This window comes from Sarcophilus harrisii, chromosome 1, assembly GCF_902635505.1.
Source record: "Sarcophilus harrisii chromosome 1, mSarHar1.11, whole genome shotgun sequence".
NCBI classification, from domain to species: domain Eukaryota; kingdom Metazoa; phylum Chordata; class Mammalia; order Dasyuromorphia; family Dasyuridae; genus Sarcophilus; species Sarcophilus harrisii.
In genome coordinates, this window is record NC_045426.1 from 53412507 (window position 1) to 53433728 (window position 21222).

Here is a 21222-nt window from a genome sequence, read left to right on the forward strand (position 1 = left end):
GCTCAAGGTCATATAGCTAATGTCTGAGGCCAGATTTGTACTTGGGGAAATGAGTCTTCCCGACTTCAGGTCCAGTATTTTATCCACTGCCCCACCCAGCTACCATGTTTGTCCTTATCAAATTTCATCACATTTAATTCAGCCTCATATTTTTGCTGGTGCAGATTTATTTTTTGGGGGGGGGGGAATTGGTGGAGAGGGGGCAGAATGCTGCTTGCAACATCCAGCATATTTGGGATCCCTCCCAACTTTGTGACGTCTGCATATTTGACCATAACATTTTTGGTGAACATCAAGTAGCACAAGGCTAGTGCCAATTCCTGAGATAGTTACGTAGTACTTTCTAAGTTGACATAAAGTTATCCATGACCAGGGACCACGCCACCAGTTTTGAATCAAATCTAATCCTTTAACCTTCCAATTATCTCCATCTTTTTTTAGAGTAATATATATGACTTTATCTTCAGATGTCATGCTCAAATCTAGGTAAATTATATTGATAGCATTCTCCTGCTCTGTTAAAAGAGGAAATAAAATTACTTTTGCGATCTAACTATGACACAACACATAGTATTTGTCACTGGACAAAGTGTTTCTATGTATGTTACCTCCTTAGTCTCAAAACTCTTTATGCAGTGGTTAGAGCATGTATCTTTCTCCCTTAAGTCCCAACTCCCCTTTTTAACAGATGAGGAAATGAAAGCTCAAAGAATGAGGTTGAAGAGAGAAGTTGACTGAATTACCCAGGTCATAGCATTCAAATGTCAGATATACTTTTTTATGTTAACATCCTATGTATGCACACATATTTATACAATTATCTTGCTGCACAAGAAAAATCAGATCAGAAAGGGGAAGAAATGGAAGAAAACAAAATGCAAACAACAATAACAAAAAGAGTGGAAAACGCTATGTTGTGAACCACATTCAGTTCCCATAATCCTCTCTCTGGGTGCAAATGGCTCTCTTCATCACAAGATCATTGGAACTGACCTCAATCATGTCATTGTTGATCATTGTAAATCTTGCTGGTACCATGTATAATGATCTCCTGGTTCTGCTCATTTCACTCAGTGGTTCCTGTAAATCTTTCCAGGCCTCTTTGAAATCATCCTTCTGGTGGTTTCTTATAGAACAATAATGTTCCATAGCATTCATATACCATAACTTATTCAGCTATTCTCTAATTGAGGGGCATTCAGATATATCTTTGAAAGCTAGGTCTTCTGGCTCTGAATTTTGGGCTTTTGCCATTTGACTGTCTGATTATCATCCATGTTCAGGGACTGGAGGTACATGTTGGGATAGAATTGAAGGACACCAAAGACCTATTCTGCCAGGTTAGTCGTTTTGTTGAGGAACACCCTTGTGTGTACTCCAGTGCCACTCCAGATAAAAAAAAAAACCAACCCAAGAAAGAGACAGCATGGTACAGGGGAATTAGAAGTCAGAGTATCAGTACCAGCTTTGTGGAACCCAACTCTCCTACTTATTATAGGTATGTCCAAGTCTTTGTACTTCTCTGGATTATGGCTTCCTTCTCTATGAGAAGGGACTGTACCAGACAGTCTCCTTCCAGTTCCAAAATTTTAGCTTCTAGCATTTATAAGCTCTGAATTTTCTGTATCACAATAAAGAGATTTTCATTTGATAGGTAATTCTGTTGGGTTTTTCTGAGTTTTTTTGATTAGTACTGACCTATTGAATTACTTCTACAGTTAGTGACCAAGAATAAAATCAAAGTGACTCAAACTAAAAAGTCAAGAGCATCTGTCAAACCCAAGAAAAAGAAGGTCATTAAGACCAGTGAAGCTGGAAATGTTTCTTCAGAGGGTGAGACCAAGAAGAAGGTTTCTGCAACCAAGAAGAAGGTGCCCACGAATGCTTCACCCAAAAAGAAAGCTCCTACAACCAAGAAGACGGTGTCTGCAGAAGCTTCATCTGAGAAGAAGGTTTCAGCAACTAAGAAGAAGGTGTCTGAGGAAGCTTCATCTGAGAAGAAGGTTCCAGCAACTAAGAAGAAGGTGTCTGGAGACACTTTGCCCAAGAAGAAGGTTCCTGCAACCAAGAAGAAGGTATCCAGAGAAGCTTCACCCAAGAGAAAGGTTCCTGCAACTAAGAAGATAGTTCCTGCAGAGGAGTCAACCAAGAAGAAAGTTCCTACAGCAGTGAAGAAGGTTCCTGTGAAAGCTTCAGCCAAGACGAAGGTTCCCGAGAAGGCTAAGAAAGCTACTGTGGAGGGGATGGCCAAGGAGGACTCAAAACCAAAAGGTGATAGAGCCAAAAAAGGTAGGCAATCTGAAGGGTTTTAGCGAGTGCAAGGCTAAGGTTCCCCAACTCTTAGTGAGGAGTTCCTCTGATAGGTTGCCTACAGGCTTGTGATAGATGACCAGAAGGAATTATCAGTAGTCTAATCTGGAAGGTTGAAGAACTGGCATGTAGAGGCCTATTTGGGACCATTAGTGACAGCCATGCTGTTCCTGTGTCCTGCCCCCAAGTTTTAACAGCATTTCAAATAACAACTGATAGTTTGCTACCACATCTCTCCTTTCCCCAATTTGCAATTTTAATTATTAGTCCTCTCTTGGGAAGTTAAAACATATGGTGGCTCCCCATCAATGAAAAATTATTTGGAGACCATTAAAATATACTTATTTTGGTGGCAAAAAGTTAAGAATATGGGTATAGATTGTTAGATAATTTCTTGAGCCTGTAGGTAGACTAAAAAGTGATTGATAAATTTATATAGATAAGCATAAGAAAAAATAATTAGAGATCAAATTCTAAGATAAAGAGCCTAGAGCTCTATTAAAATCCAAAAAAGATCTCAGGAACCCCATCATGGTGATGAGTTGCCATAGGTCATTTCTTAAAGACAATTGGTCCAAGATGATGGTATAGATTGGCCATCATTTTCCAATAATTTTCCTGGTCTATCTTCTCATCTGCATATAACACTTGGTATAATCATACACAGGATCCCAAGTGGTTCTGTGGAAAAGTTATACTATAACTGGAGGTAGTCCAGAAAAGATAGACCAAAATAAGTGGTTCTTACATCCTTCTCCTTTCTTTGCTGATTGTAAGTGTTCTATCTCTCATAAGAGAATAAGCTCCATGAATGAAGAAACCATTTCAACTAAACTTTTCAAGTCACTGAATGTTGAGCACACATGGGTGCCCTTTCCATCTTCCACCTCCTTTCAACTCTGTTCGCCATTCCTCCCTCTCTCTCTCTCTCTCTCTCTCTCTCTCTCTCTCTCTCTCTCTCTCTCTCTCTCTCTCTCTCTCCCCTATATGGGTGGTGGTAGGGGGATATTATTGAAATCTCTAATATAATTGACAGAGAGAGATAGATTTATTAGATTTATTCCCTAGTCCTTGACTGCTACAAATAAGAGGCAACATAGTATAATAGAAAAATCACTGATCTGGGAGCCTGGAGACCATTCTATTCCTGACTCTCCATGCTGAAGTCATTTCCTGTCTGTGCTTTAAGTTTCCTCAACTCTAAAATGAGGAACTTAGAACCATGCAGGAACTCTAAGATCCCCTTCAGCTAAACGGTTTTATACTCTTCCCGTCCTCCTTCCCAATATTCCTTCCCTTTTCAGTTTTTGATTCAACAAACATTTATTAAATGTTTATTATTTGCACAGTGCTGGGTTGAGTCCTAGCAACACAGAACTCATAGAGAAAAGCAGTACCTAACTTCAGGGAACTCATATGGTTCACGTAAACAGATAAATATCCATGTGATAATGACAGAGTACTAATAATCGAGAGGATCAGGGAAGGCTTCCTTTAAGAGATCACCAATTAATCAACAGACATTTATTATGGGCCTACTGTGTATACGGCACTGTTACTAGTTGCTAGGATATAAAGACAATGAAACATTCCCTATCCAAGGGGAAGATTGCGATTGACTCCCATTGACTTCGAGTTCTGCCAGTGTCCAGCTAGTCTAGCTCAGGCACGGTATCCATGTCTGAACCCCCTCAACACCAACCTAGCCATAGCTTCTTAGTTGAGTGAAGTCATTGGTTCGTTCCTCCAGTGGACTTGGGAAGGAGTTAGTCCTATGTCCCTTTAAAGCACAAGGGAAAAGATATCTCTTAAGGCAAAGTTTTGCTTCTCAATTTTTTATTCATTTTTTTCAACAGATGTGGAAGAGGTGAGAGCTAAAGCCAGGGGCATGAAACCAAAGGCTGAAATTACCAAAGTAAGTAGAACGTAGTCCTGGCTCTCAAAGGCTTCCCCAAACTGGATTGAACTATAGGGTCTGGACCCTCTTCCCATTCCCTTCTTCCCTCTATCTTTGCCCATCCTTCCCCCCCCCCCCTGCCCAAATAAAAAAATAAAAATCCATCAAAACATACAGCTCTGTCTGGTAACATCTAAATGGGCCTGAGCGTGAGGAATGTTGGAACAGATCCAGTTTCCTGCTAAGTCCTGACGTTGGAACTTCATTCCTAAACTGCAAATGAGGCAGGAAATGTTTGATCGAGCAATTTCCAAAATGCACATTTTTACAACCCAGAACAAAGGTTAAATTCCTCCTCTTTCAAAGTTCCAAGGTAGGAAAATTAATCTATTAGCTTCAGAAAAAACTTGTTTCTAGTCCCATCTCATTAAGCTTTCATGATTCTTGCTCTTAGCTCAGTTCTGGCACACAGTAAGTGCTTAATAAATGCTTGTTTTGGCTTCCAATCCTCCTCCCGACCAAACTTATATATTTTTTTCTCTCCTTTTTAATACAGGGCAAGAAAAAAGCTCCCATTATACCTAAGAAAGTAGTAGAGGATCGTAAAGCAGAGAAAACCAAACTCCGGGCAGCCTCTGAAGGACCCCTCAAGACCAGAAAGCAAAAGGGATCACCCAACATCCAAGTAAAATCCAAAGGGGCAGCTGCCATGTCTAAAGTCAGAAAGGCTGGGGGAACTAAAGAGGGAAGTGATGAATCAAAGACGGCTGCTCAGAACAAGAGCAAGTTGGATGTAGGTATAAAGTCTTCTACCTCCCAATCTAAAGTGTTGAGGGAATCCGACACAGTTAAAGATCAGCCCAGAAGCAAAGGAAAGAAACCTGAAGCCTCTAAAGTATTCAAGAAAACTGGGAAAAGCCCCAAAGGTTCTTCAACCAAGCCAGCCAGCAAGAAGGTGAAATAAGGTGCAAAGGTTAAATAGCCTAGAACGGGGTTCTAACAGGGAACTTGATTTTGAAATAAATGGACTTTTTTCTCTTTTTCTTTTAAAGAATGAGACAGAGATACTTGTATCTACCTGTTAATAAAGTGTTCTTTTTGCATTAGTCAATCTTAGGGTCAAGTGTGTACAAGACGTGAGGGCCTTGGCTGAAGTATAGAAAGGAAGGAAACTGGCAGGTAGGGGAATTGGTCAGTAGCTGGTCATACCAGATCAGCTCTTGAGATGATGGCTTGCCTTTCCCATCCCCTTGTTCTCTGCCCTCTGGCTGGCTAGAAAATCTGAGCACAAGCCTCGTCTGGCTGCTTCAACAGTTTCCCCGTGGCATCTGCTAATGTGAACAGAGAAGGTTGCCAGCTGGATCAGGAGACGAGATGCTGTGAGTGTGGATGGGTTGGGAGCCCAAAGGGATGAGGCAGACAGATTAGTGTTAATTAGCATCAGCTGAATTATGGCTAGCTTCACCTAATGCTGGACTTCTGGGAATGTTGGGGCCGCCCATCTCTTCCTTGCTTTCTTCCCAGGTCCCACCTTAACTCCTACCACTGGATTTCCTGATGAGAAAAAACTCCTTTTAATGCCGCCTCTTCCCAAGTCATTATATTTAAGGCTTCTGCTGACACTGGCAGATCCCGGTTGGTTCATTAGATTGTAGGTTCCCTGAGAGCAGGGACTGTCTTCTCCTTTGCTTTTCTAGTGCTTAGCAAAAGTGTCTGGTATACAGTAGTCACTTAATAAATGCCAGTTGACTAAACCGGTGCCCACCTGCCAATATGACCTCCTTGATGTTGGCTCTTAGTTTTAGCCAGCTAAAAGTTTTCACCTGGCAATGATTGGTACTAAATGCCAAGCCCTGGAGTTACAAAGCTGCTACAATCCCTGGCTTCAAGGAACTTGTGCTCCAGGGACGAGGGCGAGGGAGGGAGGAAGAAGAAACAGCAGTTTCATAGAAAAATACAAATGCAGTGATTTCAGACGGAAGGGGAAAAAAACTTAAAGTGGCAGTGAATTGAGACTTAAAGTTCAAAATTCAGAGTAAGGAGAGACAAGAGAGCTGATTTCAGGGATGGGAGGAGGGCAGTTTGTATAAAGGTACCAAGGCAGAAAATAGCAAAGAAGCCTGGAAGAGAAATAATCTGGATATGTAGGCTGGAACCAGGCTTTGAAGGGCTTTAAATGATTAATGGAAGGGTTTTTATTTTATTCTGGAGGTTAATAGGAAATCACAGTAGAATCCTGAGTGGAGATAATATAGTCAAAATGGTAAAGCGTGACTTTTGGACGACCACACTAAATTTATATGTGAAAGAATTTGGAGGGCTGAGTCAGTTGGTAGTTTGTCTTACTGGAATCCCATGGAAAACAACAGGTAATGGTCCGTTACTCAAGGCTGTAGAAAGAGTTGGGGAAGTTTGGTGTATCCTGGACTAAATTTGGTAGGAAAGCATTGTTTTCGATATCTTCTAAGCTAACGTTCCTTAGCACTGGGCTTGAATTCCCTTTTCCCAGCCAGGACCATAGGATGTCTTGCAACACACTGTTTTAATTTCTAGAACAGAATACTGAATCCATCTGAAAAGCCCTATGATCCACTCTTCTGGTATACACTTAATCCCCCTGGGATGAAGGCTTTAGAACCCTTTCTGGATGTGGAAAGGTGGACTGAAGAAATCAGTGTTTAGCTTAACTTAATCCAGTCTTGGATTTCTATGGGTATGAAAGCTTATCAGGTAGGGAGACACAAAAACAAAGGACTACTCCATGCAGATGTAATGTAGTTTATAGAAAGAATGCTGGGCTTAGAAGCTGAGTTTGACTCTGCCAATTTAATCTTTATGGGCCTCAGTTTCCCTCATTTGTAAAATGTGGAGTTGGACAATAGCAGCAGTTTTTAAACCTTTTTTGATTTTTAAGAACCTTTGATACTTTAAAAAATTAGTGAGGATTCCCCATTAGCTTTTGTTTATGTAGGTTATATCCATAGATATTTACAGTACTAGAAATTAAAATGTCTTAGTAAAATTATAAAAATTGTTTTGACTTTTTGAAAGGGACTTAAGGACCCCAAATGGCCCCAGACCATACTTTGAAGACTTCTCTGGACTATAGGATTCTTTCAGCTCAAATCCTCTGATCCCAAAGAGAGATGTATGTTCTCTGAAATAGTTCCTGTTTTCTGAATCTTAAAAGTTGCCCCTCATTTGAAAAGGAGATTTTAAAAATTTTCATGTTTCCAAATATTGGGAAGAAATTCAAATATTTTTCCATAATTTGCCATTTTTTGCCCTTTAGAAAGGAAATTTTAAATTTCAATAAAAAAATGGGTGAATATATGGGTTAAATCATAGTTTTGTCAGGACTCTGGAAATCACTGAAATTTTAATTTTCTCTTTCTTCTGTGTCTGTTTTAATTCTCTCGTTTCTAGGAAGAAACATTCATTTTAAAGTCATTTTTTTGTTGATTTTGAGGAAAAATAAATATAAAATTTCTTTGTTTTAAATGAACAACTCCTTTTTAAAAAGCAACAGATGCCCCCCCCCTTGCTGATTTCTCCCTCCTTCTCTTGTCTGTCAGTTACCCTCAAAAGAAAAAGATTCCTCACCCTTAGGGGATGGGTAAGCTGGGATAAGATAGAGAGGTCAGAGCTATATCATTAGACCTATAGAAAGTTAGAACTGGAAGGTAACTGACCTCAGATCTGACCCTTTATAATCCCCCTTCCAGAGAAAAGGATTCTGAGGTCCAGGAGGTCACTTCTTCATAATGGCTTTTTAAAAGTCTGTTTATTTGCTACTAAATCCTTAGGTCAGAGGCAGAGTGAAATTGAAATTAGATCACTTGTCCCTATGGACAAAATAGAATCTGCTCATTCTAGTTTCTAGGAATGCAGGAAAGGTAAAAACAGGGTTCACTTTGATTTTGATTTATTTAATTTGATGCGGTTTTGTTTTTGGAAAACATTTACCATATTCATACCTTACAGTTTGGTAGATATGTGCTGACTTTGGCATTAGAGAATATTATGCTTGGTCAAAAGCCCTGGATTTGAATCTTGTCTCAGTCACAACTCTGGGCACATTATTTAAGCGTTCAGTTTCAATTTCCCAATGTACAAAATGGGAGTAATACTTGTCCTGTTTACCTAATCCATGGAAAGAGAGGGAGCAGCCAGTGGAATTGGGAAGACCTGAGCTACAATTCTGCTTCTTATATGTACTGTGTATGTCCCAGCTTCTTAAACTGTGATCTGCGATCCATGTTGGATCTCCTAACTGAATGTGGGCTCTGCAAAATTAGGATTTGTTCCCAGTAAATGTTTGATTTTTATACCTATTTTATATACCTATATACTTGGGGTCGTGTACAAATTTCTCTGGTCAAAATTCATTCACAATGAATGGAAAAAGTATAAGAAATTCTGATCTATGTGACTCTGAGTAAGTAGGTCACTTAACTAATCTTTACCACCCTGGATAACGCTAAAATGGCAGGTAATTGCTGGACAGATTGTCATCTATGTTGATAAAGAGAACTTCCTCACTGGGAGTTTCCTACATCAATGAAATCACAGGTCTGGTCCCCAAAAATGTGCTTCAGAAACATAAGTAACTGAGTGCTGGACTAAAATTGGTTGAATAGTTAAGATGAAAGTGATTGTGCTCACAGTCATTTATTTTCTAGATGTCTCCCTCCCAGGCTCAGTGTTGCTTCCCTTTTCCTGCCTCTGCCTTGTATAATTGCTCCATATTATTGTATGATTTCTTTCCTTCCCTTAAGTAATCATAGGGCAAACTGTGCTAGATGTAAGAGATGCTTTAAAACTCCCTTTGTAGGAAGAAACCCTGCCCTCCAATCCAGATTTCTTATTGGCTTTCTTTCCATATTGGGGAAAAATAAAACTCCCAGCCTCTTTGAAGGTAACCCAATTTTTATACCTACAGCAAACTTAACAAGGTGTAAATATTAGTACCGTTTTAGAGATTAGGTAAACCGAAACTCAGTGTCTTAAAGTGGAGATGTCCACAGTCAAAACTTAACTGGATTAGGACCTGAACAGAACTAGAACTCATTCAAGTTCATTATTCTTTCCATCATGCTCTCGTTTCCCATCCCCTTCTCCCACTGTCGATTCTTGGTTATACTCAAAATCGCCTCTGCCACTTACCTCTTTTTTCCTTATTTCTCCAAGGCTTTCCTCTAGTCCTAATTTGTGGAAAGTATATCCTCTGCCTCTGTCTTCAATATCTATCAATACTTTATATTCCATCTGTCTTCCTCTCCTCTTCCCTCCCAACTTTTAAGGCTCCATTGAACACCAATTACAATGGGCCAGGATGTGGCCTAGATACTGTTGCAGAAGCCAGAAAATGGTAGAGGAGGTATGCTTATAAACCCTGTCTTGTTTATAAAGATAGTATCAAACCTTGAAACAATTAGCTAGTATTTGTGCCTGACGGAGTTAAGCTGTTGGTAACAACATGGCTATGATAGAGGAGCAGAAAATTTAGATTGGAGGCATGATTGGAAGGTAGAGAAGGAAATTGGGGGTCATAAGCCTGAAGGAAAGGTTTCCAAGAAAGATGAAAACCCAAGTTGAGCTTTAAAAGGGGAAAATTAGGATTTGGCCAAGTGGAGAGGAGGGCGTTCTTGGCAAGGGAAATAATGTGAGCAAAGGTAAATGGAAATAGGAAAGAACAGAGCAATGTGGAATGGGGAACTAGCTAAAATGAAGGGTGTCTATCTGGAGAAAAAAATCCATACACATGGAAGGCAGGATGATGGAAGCATAGCCTGTGAAGACAATCGTTTAAGTTGATTCTCAAAGAAATTGGGCCTAAGCTTGGGAGCAGCAAAGTAAGAAAGATTAAGTGACTGAAAGAATGCCAGACCAGCATTATAGAAAGGCAAAGCCAGAACCCAGGTAGCTTAACTATTTATGTGATCTTGATCAAATCATTTTCCCTTTCAGGGCTTCAGTTCCCTCATTTATAAAAGGAATGGGTTGGGTTCTAAGATCTCTTTAAGCTCTATGAACTGATGCCTGTATGATCCATTGGTTTTTCAACCCAGTGAATAATAAAAGCTAATAACCGTTCTGTTGTATCATTCTCATGGTGTTTGCCCTTCTTCCTTCCTTCCACTTCTCTTGTGCGTTTCCTTCCTTCTGACTCAATCGCCAATCACTGGGAACACTGAAAGATGTTCAGTGGGAGAAGCTATTGTTCTTATTCATGGCCCCAGAGAGGTTAAGGATTTGCTTTTAAACATCCCCATATTTATAAATTTCCTTTAATAAACTTATAAATGACTGATTAAAAATATTTAGATGACATCATAATTCCAACGTGTGTTTGCTGATTTTTGTAACAGTACCTCCCTGGTATTTTCTACTAAGTTTAATTCAAGCTTAAAAAAAAAAGAAACACGGGGGAAGAGAACTTGGAGTCTGGATTGTGTTCATATCCTGACTTTGATGCTTATAAATTGTGTGGCTTTAGGGAATTACTTAAATTCTCTTGGCCTTTGTTTTTTTTTTTTTTTTCACCTCTAAAATAGGGGGATTGGACTCCATGGTCCCTTCCAGTTCTAAGTCTGTGATCGTGTGGGTGTGTGTATATATAGTTGTAGTCACTAATCTTAGAAAAATGTGCGATCTCAAATACCAAAACACATTTTAAACTGTCAGGCCCTAGAGCAATGAGATGAGTAGATGAGGCTGCTTATAAAAAACAAAATTCCCTTTGAATAAATAAGACTGCCCTGGTTGTGGAAGGGATTGGGAAACTCAGTACAGCAGTCAGTGAGACGGCGGTTACTGTCTTAGTGCAGACTCCACTTGGATGGTCCAGGCTTACCTGGGAAAAAGAGCATAGGCTTTATTTAGAGCCAGAAGAGACTCAAATAGTTAATGATTTGATGTCAATGCAGGAGGAAGTCTCCAGTGGAGTCCCCTGGAGATCTGTTTAGTTCTGCACAATTTAACATTCTTATGAATAACCTGGATAAAGACATGGGGGGGGGGCCCATACTCATCAAATTTGCAGATGACAGTGCTGATTGAGACAGCTAATATAGGATGACAGGACTAAATGTAATAAAATGAAATTTGCTTGTAATAAAAGCTAAGATTTATCTGTGGATATTAAGAAAAAAAATCAACTTTTTGAGTACAAAAGGCAGACGAGGTTAGTTAGCAATTTTTCTAAAAAAAAAAAAAAAATCTGGGGTTTTTAGTGGATTGCAAGCTCAATTAGTCAACAGTGTAAGGGAGCAGCCAAAAGAGCTTTCAGGAAAAGGGAGGCAGGTGATAGTCTCACTGTCTTCTGTTATTCAGATCTCAGCTTGGGTGTTATGTTCGATTCTGGGTGCCGCAGTTAAAAAAAATTAGTAGGCTGGAGTATACAGAGGACGGTTAAAAGTTTTGAATCCATGTCATGTGATTAGTTGAGGGAACTGGGAAGGGAAAACTAAGAGGAGGGAGTACTTCCCCTCCCTCCTCCTAATGTGGTCTCTGCATGTAGTCCCTGCCAGGCCATGGAGCCCTGGTTCTCATTGGTTCTGCCCTTTCATAGTAAATGGTCACAGCCACATATTCTCTCATCTTGTTTTTATTACAAAGAAGTTTCCGAAGCTCCCCCCTCCCCACCCATCCTCTTGAACAGCAGTATAGATACCCTTTGCCCATCATTCCACGAAAGGAAAGAAAAGCCAGGGGCTTGGGGTCTCTTTCCCAAAAGGACCAACGTGAAGGTGTGTTGGGGGAGAGAGATGCCTTTAATTTAAAATGCTTTTTTGGCTTTTTAAACCAGGGAGCGGGGAATTGGGTATAACCTCCCTCTGTCACCCCTGTGAGGAGCACTGCTTTCTGAGGAATGTTACCTTTCCAGTGTCAAGTGAAGATTGCCCCATTCCAGGCATTTCTAGGCCTGGGGATGGGGTGAGGGAGGAGTACTGTTCCCTCCCATATTTGCTACAAAATTCCCATCTTCCCATTTCATTCCTTCTATCAGCCTCTGTATCCTTCACGCAACCTGGCAGCTATTCACAGTTTGTGTGTGATGTGTGTGTGTGTGTGTGTTTTATAAAAAACTTAGCAAAAAAAAAGTGGTGCTATTTTTAGAAACCTCTTTTGAAAGTCCAGCGTAGCCCAGCTACAACCTTGGTTCACCTGGAAATTCCTCTCTGCCAATAGGCACGCTCTCAGAGCCACCTATTTTTTAATCCCCAGTGTTTCTTTGCCCCCTTGTTGTTCCGTCTTCCTCTGTGGGTCCGGCTACTCGCAGAACCCTGGTCTGTCCGTCCAGAACATTATTCCAGACACGTAGCCAAGGGAAAACTGGTCTGTGGTGGAATACGTGCAGGCCTGGCTTCCTATTTGTCATGGGAGGCGGCTTCTCGTCCATATGTTCTCACCATCTCAGCTTCCATCAGCTTGTCCCGTCCGTGTGAAACTTGAAATTGTCACCATCCCAGTCGGGATGCCCAGCAGCGCCTTGGAAACTGCAGATCTGGGTGACACGCCTGCAAACCAACTCTCTCTCCCCCATTCGATCCGGGATCTCGTCCTCATCAATGAATCAAAGAACAAATAAAATGGCAGTTTGCTTGTTAAGGCTGGTGGCACATTGTGGTCAATGCCGGTGTCTCCCCTCCAGGGCCTAGCTTGGATGAGGTAGCATTGGATTGGCGCTGGTACCCCTCTGGTGATGGGGATGATCAGAGCCCTGATACCCGTCCCCTGCTTGGCCTTCCAGACAGTTCTTCCAGGTGCCCTGGTCTAGGGTCACCCCTTGTGCAGTTCTGGCTGAGCGCTGGAAAGCCTGGGTGAAGGAAGCCATCTTCAGTGCCCGGGGGTAGGGTGTGAGTCTGTGTGTGTGTGCAGGTGGGCAGACTTTATTCCTCATCCCGGGGTCAGCATCTGCGAGGTACCAGTAGCCCCAAGTTTGGGGGAGGAGGAGTCAAGGCAGAAGACATTAGGGGATAGAAGGAGCATGTTTCCACCTATGGTAAGTCCCTCAACTCTCTAGCCCGGTGTTGTAGCTGGTCCCAGGACACCATTCCATCCATTCCCCTCCCCCTGCCCTCCACTTATGGGGCAGGTGACCCTGTGAAAGAGGAAATAGATGAAAAGACTGTATAGTAGGAGCTGGGCCATGAGGAAGAGGATGACAAAGGATTGAAGTCTGTGGGAGGCAGTGGCTTGGAGGTGGCCCAACTGTGGCTCAGGTTGGGCCAGGATTCCATCTCTCTGAGTGACCAGCTCCTCTCTCTCGAAGGGGAGTCTCTGAGAAACAGTTGCCCCAGCTGAGGGAAGGTTTTTTTTTTTGTTTTGTTTTTTGGTGGAGTCCTATTAGATATCTATTTTCTTCTTCAGCTCCGGGCTGTGCAAGTGGTTTGAAAAATAAAATAAATCAAAGACAAAACATGGCTTCAGTGGGTCTCCCATTTTATATTGTGTTTTGGGGCCTTCATTCCTGGGTTGCTGTTTTTTTTTCTTCCTTTTTTTCACCATACAGCACACCATAAAATAGATATTTATTGTCTATATTATATATATTCATATATATATATATATATATATATATACTTTTTTTTTTTTTAAAGACGTCTCAGAGTTAGCAGTGCACTAGATAGCAGAAGGTCACTTCTAGGGGGTGGGGGTGGGGCAGGGCCAGCCCGGTGGAGGAGAAGGTCTCAAGCCTCACTGCAGCATTCATAGATGTTATCCTCCATGAGGGCAATGACCTGCTCAAACTTGTGCTGCAGCTGGGTGCGTCGCGTAGTTGTATTAGCTTCGAGTGCAGCCATAATCTGGGCAGGAAAGACAAGGGGGGGGGTGCTGTTAATGGGGCCTCTTAGGGGACTGACCAAGTGGATAGAATCTGTGTAAACCCTCCTGTGAAGTAAAACTGGGGGTGGGAGTGGGAAAGGTCCCTTTGCTCCCCAATTTTCCCATTAGCAGCTTCTCCCCTTGAATCAAGCACTGCTTTCCCCCTGAGGTTTCCTATTAAAATGCAAAATTCTCTAGAAAAGGGAGGAAATTTATGACTGAACTGAAATGACCTTGAGTGTAAATTCATCTATTAGATACTTTTTTTTTTGGAGGCAATTGGGGTTAAGTGACTTGACTAAGGTCACAAAGCTAGTGAGTATCAGGCTAGATCTGAACTCCCATCCTGGGCTGGTGCATATGTACTGGGCCAGCTAGCTGGCTATCAGATGCTTTTAAAGACGGGGTCTGGGGGGGGGGCTGGGAAGAACATGAAAAAAGTGGCTGAAATGTCATCTTGCCCCCTCCTTGGAACTGGCCCTGTCTCTGATAAGCTTACCTGAGGACGGTATCTCTTGGCATATTTATAAATCTCAGCCATGGCGACCTTAGTGTTGAATTCATTCCGATATTTCTAACGAGAAAGAGAGAGAACATGAGAGTGGGGATGGAGGATGGTTAACCCTGGAGGAGAAGGGGAAATGAATGAGACGTGTTCTTCAGCTGTGAGGTGGACCCTTCGCATTATGGCTCTGGCCGGGCTCAGCCACTCCTAAATGATGGAGAGACAGACTGCTTAAGGATCCAGGTTTGAATTTTCCCTTTGCCCATTAGGAGAGGCTAAAAACTGGCGTTTTTTTAAGGCAGTGGGTGAAACATGGTGGACCGCTCCTTGCCCCGTCCCACTCCTAGAGTCCACACTGTGTCAAAGAAGTTTGGCTTGGGCTTCCAGGAGCTGCAGGTACGGAGCCTCTCCTAGGATCAATTCTAGGGTGAAAATGAGCAAGAGTACCCGGAATCAGCTGGATCTTCTCCCATTGCATCAAAGTTCTCAGAGGAAACCACTTCAATTTCCCTCCTGGGACAAGGTTGATTAAAAAAGACCTCCCCCAGCCATTCCATTTTGTGTCACCTATGTAGTCCCAGCTACTTGATGCCCAAGACAAGGCTTGTTCCTTACCCGAGATTCCTCAGCAAGGTGGGCATTCATTTCCTGCTCGCTGAGGGGAGTCATATCATGGATCTGTTTGTAGTATCTCTGCACGATTTTCCTGTATTCAGGAATCTCCTTGGCATAGAGAAGCTTATTGGTTGGTGAATCCTGGGGGAGAAGGAGAGGGATTAGATGCTGTACTGGGTCTGGAGGATGAACTCGACCGGGAGGTCAGCTTCAGACAGACTCTGGGGGGCTGCCGAAGCCTAGGGGAGCCTGCTCACACTCAGGTTCTTAAGTACAGACAATTTAGGAGAAGGGGTTACAAAGTGAGTTGAAATAGAGTTTTATATGCATATACCCATATGTATAGGTACACAATACATACCTGCATGTGTATATGTACATGTATGCACATATGTTGTATATATAAGTGTGTATATGTGTTGTGTATAAAAATATACACACATGTGTATGTGTTGTATATATGTATAAATATATGTGTATTTATGGCTGTATATATGTGTGCATACAAATATATATATATATAGTGTATATACACATTGTATATAAATATATACATATGTGTGTATATGTGTTGTATATATGTATAAATATATGCATGCATGTGTATGGGTGTTATATATGTGTGTATAAATATACACACATCTATATGTGTTGTCTATGTGTGTGTGTATAAATATATGTGTACATACATATATCCAAGGTGACAATCTATATTTTAGAAACCAAATTTACAGATCCCAGACTCAGAATCCTTGGATTAGTTACTTCTTTCTAGCTCTGACATTTTAAGGTTCTGTATGTGCAAGGATAGAAAACCAATTAGTGGAACATTTTTCTGTCTCCTTCACTTTCCAGAGAAGGATACTGAGGCCCAGGGAGGTATATACCCTTTTGAAAAGTGGTTCTCAAAGTATGGTCTAGAGAATCCTGGGGATCTCTGAAAGCCTTTTAGAGGGTCTACAAATTCAAAAATATTTTTATTTCCAATATGGTAAATGTCTATAAATATAACCCAGATAAACAAAAATACTTTGGAGAGATCCTCAATAATTTTTAATAGATAGGATAAAGATACTGAAAACAAAAGTTTGAGAACCACTGCTTTACACAGTGACTTAGCTGCTCACAGAGCTGGCAGGTTGGGGAGGCAAACCCAGGGTTCCTGATTCTCCATTCATTGCTCTTTTTATCATACCATACTGTTTCCCTTCCCAGTATTGAGATGCATATATTCACCAAGAAATGCTGTGGGGAAACGTCAGTCTGATATATCTATATAGGTATGTGTGTGTGTGTGTGTGTGTGTGTGTGTGTGTATATACATACACCCACACGTAGTATGGAGAGAAGGGAATGAGATTTGAGCTAGAAGACCTAGCTTCGACTTCTTCCTCTGTCACAGCTAAGTCACTTTGGGCAAACTCTCTGCATCTCAGTGTCCCTCTCTGTAAAGTGAGAGGACTGGCCGGGATGACATCCAAGGCCCCTCCCAGTTCTCAGCCTTTCACCTGAATGTCAGCCCCATCTCTTTTCGTGTGGGTGCATCATTATTACGGCCTCATCTGGGTTGTTTTGTCCTTCTGCTTGACTGTGTGCTAGCTCCATCTCAATTTCACGTCTCTTCCATTCTACAAGCCTATTATGTTCTCAGCATTAACCGTCTCTGGGTCATTCTGCTCACCACTAATTGGACTGGGGGATTAGACAGCAATCCACTTCTTAGCTGGGTACCCGGGTGTGAGGGACTGCCCACCCCCACACCAAATGGCCTGAAAGCGGGGGGCTTTTTGTATGAGAAATGCTCTGGGCTCCTGCTGCTGCGGTCAATCAGCACTATGTAGAGCTAATGCCAGTCTGCTCTTCTGCTCTCATTTGACATATAATTGACTCAGCAATGGTTTGAGATTGTTCCTGCTCTTCTGCCGAAACATCTAAGGGCTCTGGGAGCCTTCCATCGCTTGGGGATGTCACGAGGAGCCTGGCTGACCAGACCGGGCCATTCCTTATACATGACCATATCTTTTGTGGCACTTGTATACTTATCTGAGCCATGTAGGGCTCTTCATGACCCCGTTTAGGGTTTTCTTGGCAGAGATACCAGAGAGGTTTGCCATTTCCTTTTCCAGCTCATTTTACAGATGAGAAAACTGAAGCAAAACAAGGGTAAGTGAATTGCCCAGGCTCATACATCTAATAAATATCTGAGATTATTAGATTTGAACTCAAGAAAATGAGTTTTCTTGATTCTCCACCCCCTGTGTTACCTAGCTGCCCATATCTTCATCTGTATATATATATGAACACACATATATATTTATATACACCATACATACACATGTGTGTGTGTGTGTAGGAAATCAATCCATAAATATTTATTAAGGACCTACTATGTGCTGGGCATTGTACTAAACACTGGGATATAAAAAGAGGCAAAAGACAGTCCCTACCCTCAAAGAATTAATAATATGATGATGGATATATACATAACATATGTATGAAGGTAGGTGTTTAATAGTAGCGGTAATTGTAGTAGTAGTGGTGGTAGTAGCAATAGCAGCAGCAGCTAATATTCATATAGTGCTTATTATGTGCCAGGTGCTGTGCTAAGCACTTACAATTATCTCATTTGATCCTCACAGCAACCCTGGCAGATAATATCTAATCATATAGCATGCATATACATATATATATTTTTTTCCCTAATACCTCCACTTTACAGATAAAGAAATTGAGGCAAACAGCAGTGAAGTGATTTGCTAGGATCTCAGGTCTTCCTAATTTCATGCCTAGTGCTCTATTCGCTGCCCTACCAGTTATCCATACTCCATTATACACTCCATTTGCAAAGTGGCACAGGAAAAAAAAACCATTAGCTGTGCAAACTTCATTTACTCTGCTCTCTCTACTATGTACATCCTGCCTTTTCAGGTTCAAGCTGCTGAGGGTCACAGAGAATGGAGAAATTCCAGCCAGTGGAGAAATTGTAAGGGTTTTGTAGACTAAATTAGAGGGCTAGGTTTTATTTGAAGGCTCATTTTCCCATTGTTTTCCAGGTTCAGTCTGATGATTTACCCCCAATAAATAGGAGTGTGCAGTGAGGAAAGGTTCCTCTCTTGCAGACCTTCAAACAAAAATCTAAGTCTAGATCGATATCTGGCCATTGGACCAGATGGCTCTGAAGGAGAGATCTTTGCCCAGCCCTCCTTCACCCAAATCCAGTTCATTTGTGTGTCATGGCAGCACTTCCCTGACATCATGGGCCTCTTTAAGAATAAAGACCATCCTCTACCAGCACCCCCCAACAAGGAAAATTTGCTGCTGCCTGTGAAGGAAGGGCTCGGGCAATTGCTATTGGTAGAAGCAATAGGGACAACTGAGCAAAAAGTGCCACCCTAAGTCGTGTCCTTCTGCCCTCCCTCACCAAAGAACTCATTTTGTCCAGTCTCCAGGAATCCACCAGTGAAGGAGTCAGGGTAAATTTCCAAGCTGGTGGGGTTCTCCTAGGCAACAGCCAAGGCAAATAACACTCCTAAAAATCACAGAGTGTCTTTTTCATCCATTTCCTTCTCCACGTCTTTGTCAAACTGAAGATTATGGACCCCTTTGGGTCAGTGGATAGAGCACCAAGCCTAGAGTCAGGAAGCCTCCTCTTCCTTAGACATTTATTACTGTGTGATCCTGGGCAAGTCTCTTAACTGTGTTTCCTCATTCTGTGGAGGAAAAGAGCTGGAGAAGGAAATGACATCAGACCTGACTCAAATGACTAAACCAGAAAAAAATGAAATCAGAATCAGGTCTTTAAATTCACAAAATAAGATATAAAGGAAACTGAGTATACTAAAATATAATTATAAAGAAGTGTACAAAAGTATACATATACATAAAAATATATAGTTACACATGTGTAGCACGCCCATGAAGCTACACTGGTACACTGTTTTGGGGGGAGTCTCATGTGACTGATGAGGAATCAGAACACTTGAGTCTCGGTCCTGGCCCCATCTTTAAATTGCTTTATGACTTTAGACAAATATACTGCTTTCTTGTCTTCAGCAATCACTGCCATTTCTATGATAGCATAATTTTGAATTTATGGGCTTAAGGAAGTAAAAGGAGGCATACAAAACAAAGTAATGCTACAAGCCCTTCTCCCCCCAAACTAATTCATCCATCAATTAATAAGCATTTGTTGAGTACCCTACTATGTACCAGGCACTGGGACAGAAGACCAAAATGGAACACTTTCTACCGCCACAGCACTTATATCCTGTTAATCCATGAATGATCAGGGTAGAGAAGTCTTGCCATTGTTGGTGGCTAAAGGGAAGAGGGGATGCAAGTTGGAATCTAGCAAAGGGACTCCTTTATTCTGATGAGTGAAAAAAAGTTTCCTTTCTGGCTCAATCTCACTTCCCTCTATCCCACGAGACTGGGCTGCTGGAAGCCTTTTCCATCTGCTAGCTGACCCTAACTAACCTCTAACCCTATCTGTCACCTGATAAAGGAAAGCAGAGGTGTTGGATAGCAGGTCAGAAATGTGAAAAAGAAATATAAACAATGGGTCCCCTCCCTATCCTTCTCCCGGTTCTTTAATTAGGGAAATCCAGCCACTTGATCTCTGCCGAGAACTTTTGTGATGCTTTCAATTTCAATGGATTACACAGTGATAGGGAAGAGAAGGTGGCTTGCTGGGAATTTTTATACATGCCATAGAATAGGAAAAAGAGAAATGGATTTGTAATTAGAAGAACAACAGAATCCAGTCTTCCTAGCATTTATCAAGTGCCTATAGTTTGTTAGCCTAAGTGGTAAGGATAGGGAAAAAAAAGAACTTAATGTTTTATTGGATCTGGTTCAAATCCTGGCTATGATAACAACTATCTGAGTGATGTTGAGGAATCACTGGTCCTCTTTGAAACTCAGGCTCTTCCTCTGAACATGGGGGGCTTGGACTAGATCAGGGATCCTTACCCTGAAATCTGTTAACTTTTTGTTGTTTTTTAAATATTTTGATAACTATCAATCAATATAATTGATTTCTTTTGTAATACTATGTATTTTACTTTAATGCATTTAAAAACCTGAGGAAAAAAAGTTTGTAAGCATCAAGATAAATCAATAAGGATTTATTAAGTGCCTCCTATGTGCTAGGCACTATGTTAAATGCAGGGACACAGTCAAAGGCAAAATAAGTCTCTGCTCTTACACAGTTTGATATCCAGTGGGGAAAACAATGTGCAGACAATTATAGACAAAATAATATATACAACAAAAATAATATATACAGGATAAATTGGAGATAATGTCAGATGGAAGGCAGGGGACTCCTAAGTGGACAGGGAAGGGCTTCTTCTGGAAGGTGGGATTTTAAGTGAGACTTGAAGGAAGCTAAGAAGCAAAAATGAGGAGAGAGAGCAGTTGTTCATGGGGGGCAACCAGTGAAAATGCCAAAGTGTTGAGATTACTTGCAGAGTTTGAGGGAAGGAAGGTATTAAGGGGTTGTGGAGGGCTTTAAAAAGTCAAACATTACATCTTATCCTTGGGGTGAAAGTGAACCACTGCTCTGAATACGTGATCTGCAGATTCTAGAGAATTAATATGACAGCTGAGAGGAGGATGATTGGAATAGGGAAACTTGTGGCAGCAAGTTGGGAGACCAATCAGCAGGATATTAAATTTATCTAGGTGGGAAGTGTCAGGGGCTTCTATCAGGGTAGTGGTACGAGAGAGAGAGAAGGAGGAATATAGGAGAGATGTCACAAAGTAACATTGGTAACAGATTGGCAATGGTTTGGGGGGAAGGAATGATAGAGTGAAGTCAAGGATACAAAATGGGGATAATAATAGCACCTGCCTCAAGGGATTGCTGTAAGGATACAATATGATAAAATTTGTAAGACACTTTGTAAATCTTAAGGTAACATATAAAGGCTAGTTATAATAATAATTATTATTTTTGTTATTATCTAGGCAATGAGAATGACGTCAAGGATAATACATAAATGGCAAGCCTAGGCAACTGGAAAAATGGTGGTGCTCCTGACAGTAATAAAGAAGTTAAGAG

The 21222-nt window shown here is 41.3% G+C and overlaps 2 protein-coding genes across 3 annotated transcripts in view; one reads left to right on the forward strand and one right to left on the reverse strand.

Annotated features, from left to right (window-relative positions):
- Positions 1 to 5313, forward strand: part of LOC105749591 (histone H1oo) — a 10084-nt gene extending 4771 nt beyond the window's left edge. The window contains exons 3-5 of one of the 2 annotated variants that reach the window (XM_031955582.1): positions 1719 to 2289; positions 4167 to 4225; positions 4764 to 5313. In XM_031955582.1, coding sequence (XP_031811442.1) covers positions 1719 to 2289; positions 4167 to 4225; positions 4764 to 5171 — 1038 coding nt within the window. In that variant the 3' untranslated portion in view covers positions 5172 to 5313. The remainder of the gene's footprint in view (positions 1 to 1718; positions 2290 to 4166; positions 4226 to 4763) is intronic. The other variant, XM_031955586.1, reaches the window with a different exon arrangement.
- A 2855-nt stretch (positions 5314 to 8168) lies between these two features.
- PLXND1 (plexin D1) overlaps positions 8169 to 21222 on the reverse strand; it is a 196319-nt gene continuing 183265 nt past the window's right edge. Inside the window, exons 34-36 of the mRNA XM_031955593.1 lie at positions 15159 to 15299; positions 14538 to 14612; positions 8169 to 14019 (exon numbers count right to left, since the gene is read on the reverse strand). Of these exons, the coding sequence (XP_031811453.1) occupies positions 13903 to 14019; positions 14538 to 14612; positions 15159 to 15299 (333 nt within the window). The 3' untranslated portion in view covers positions 8169 to 13902. The remainder of the gene's footprint in view (positions 14020 to 14537; positions 14613 to 15158; positions 15300 to 21222) is intronic.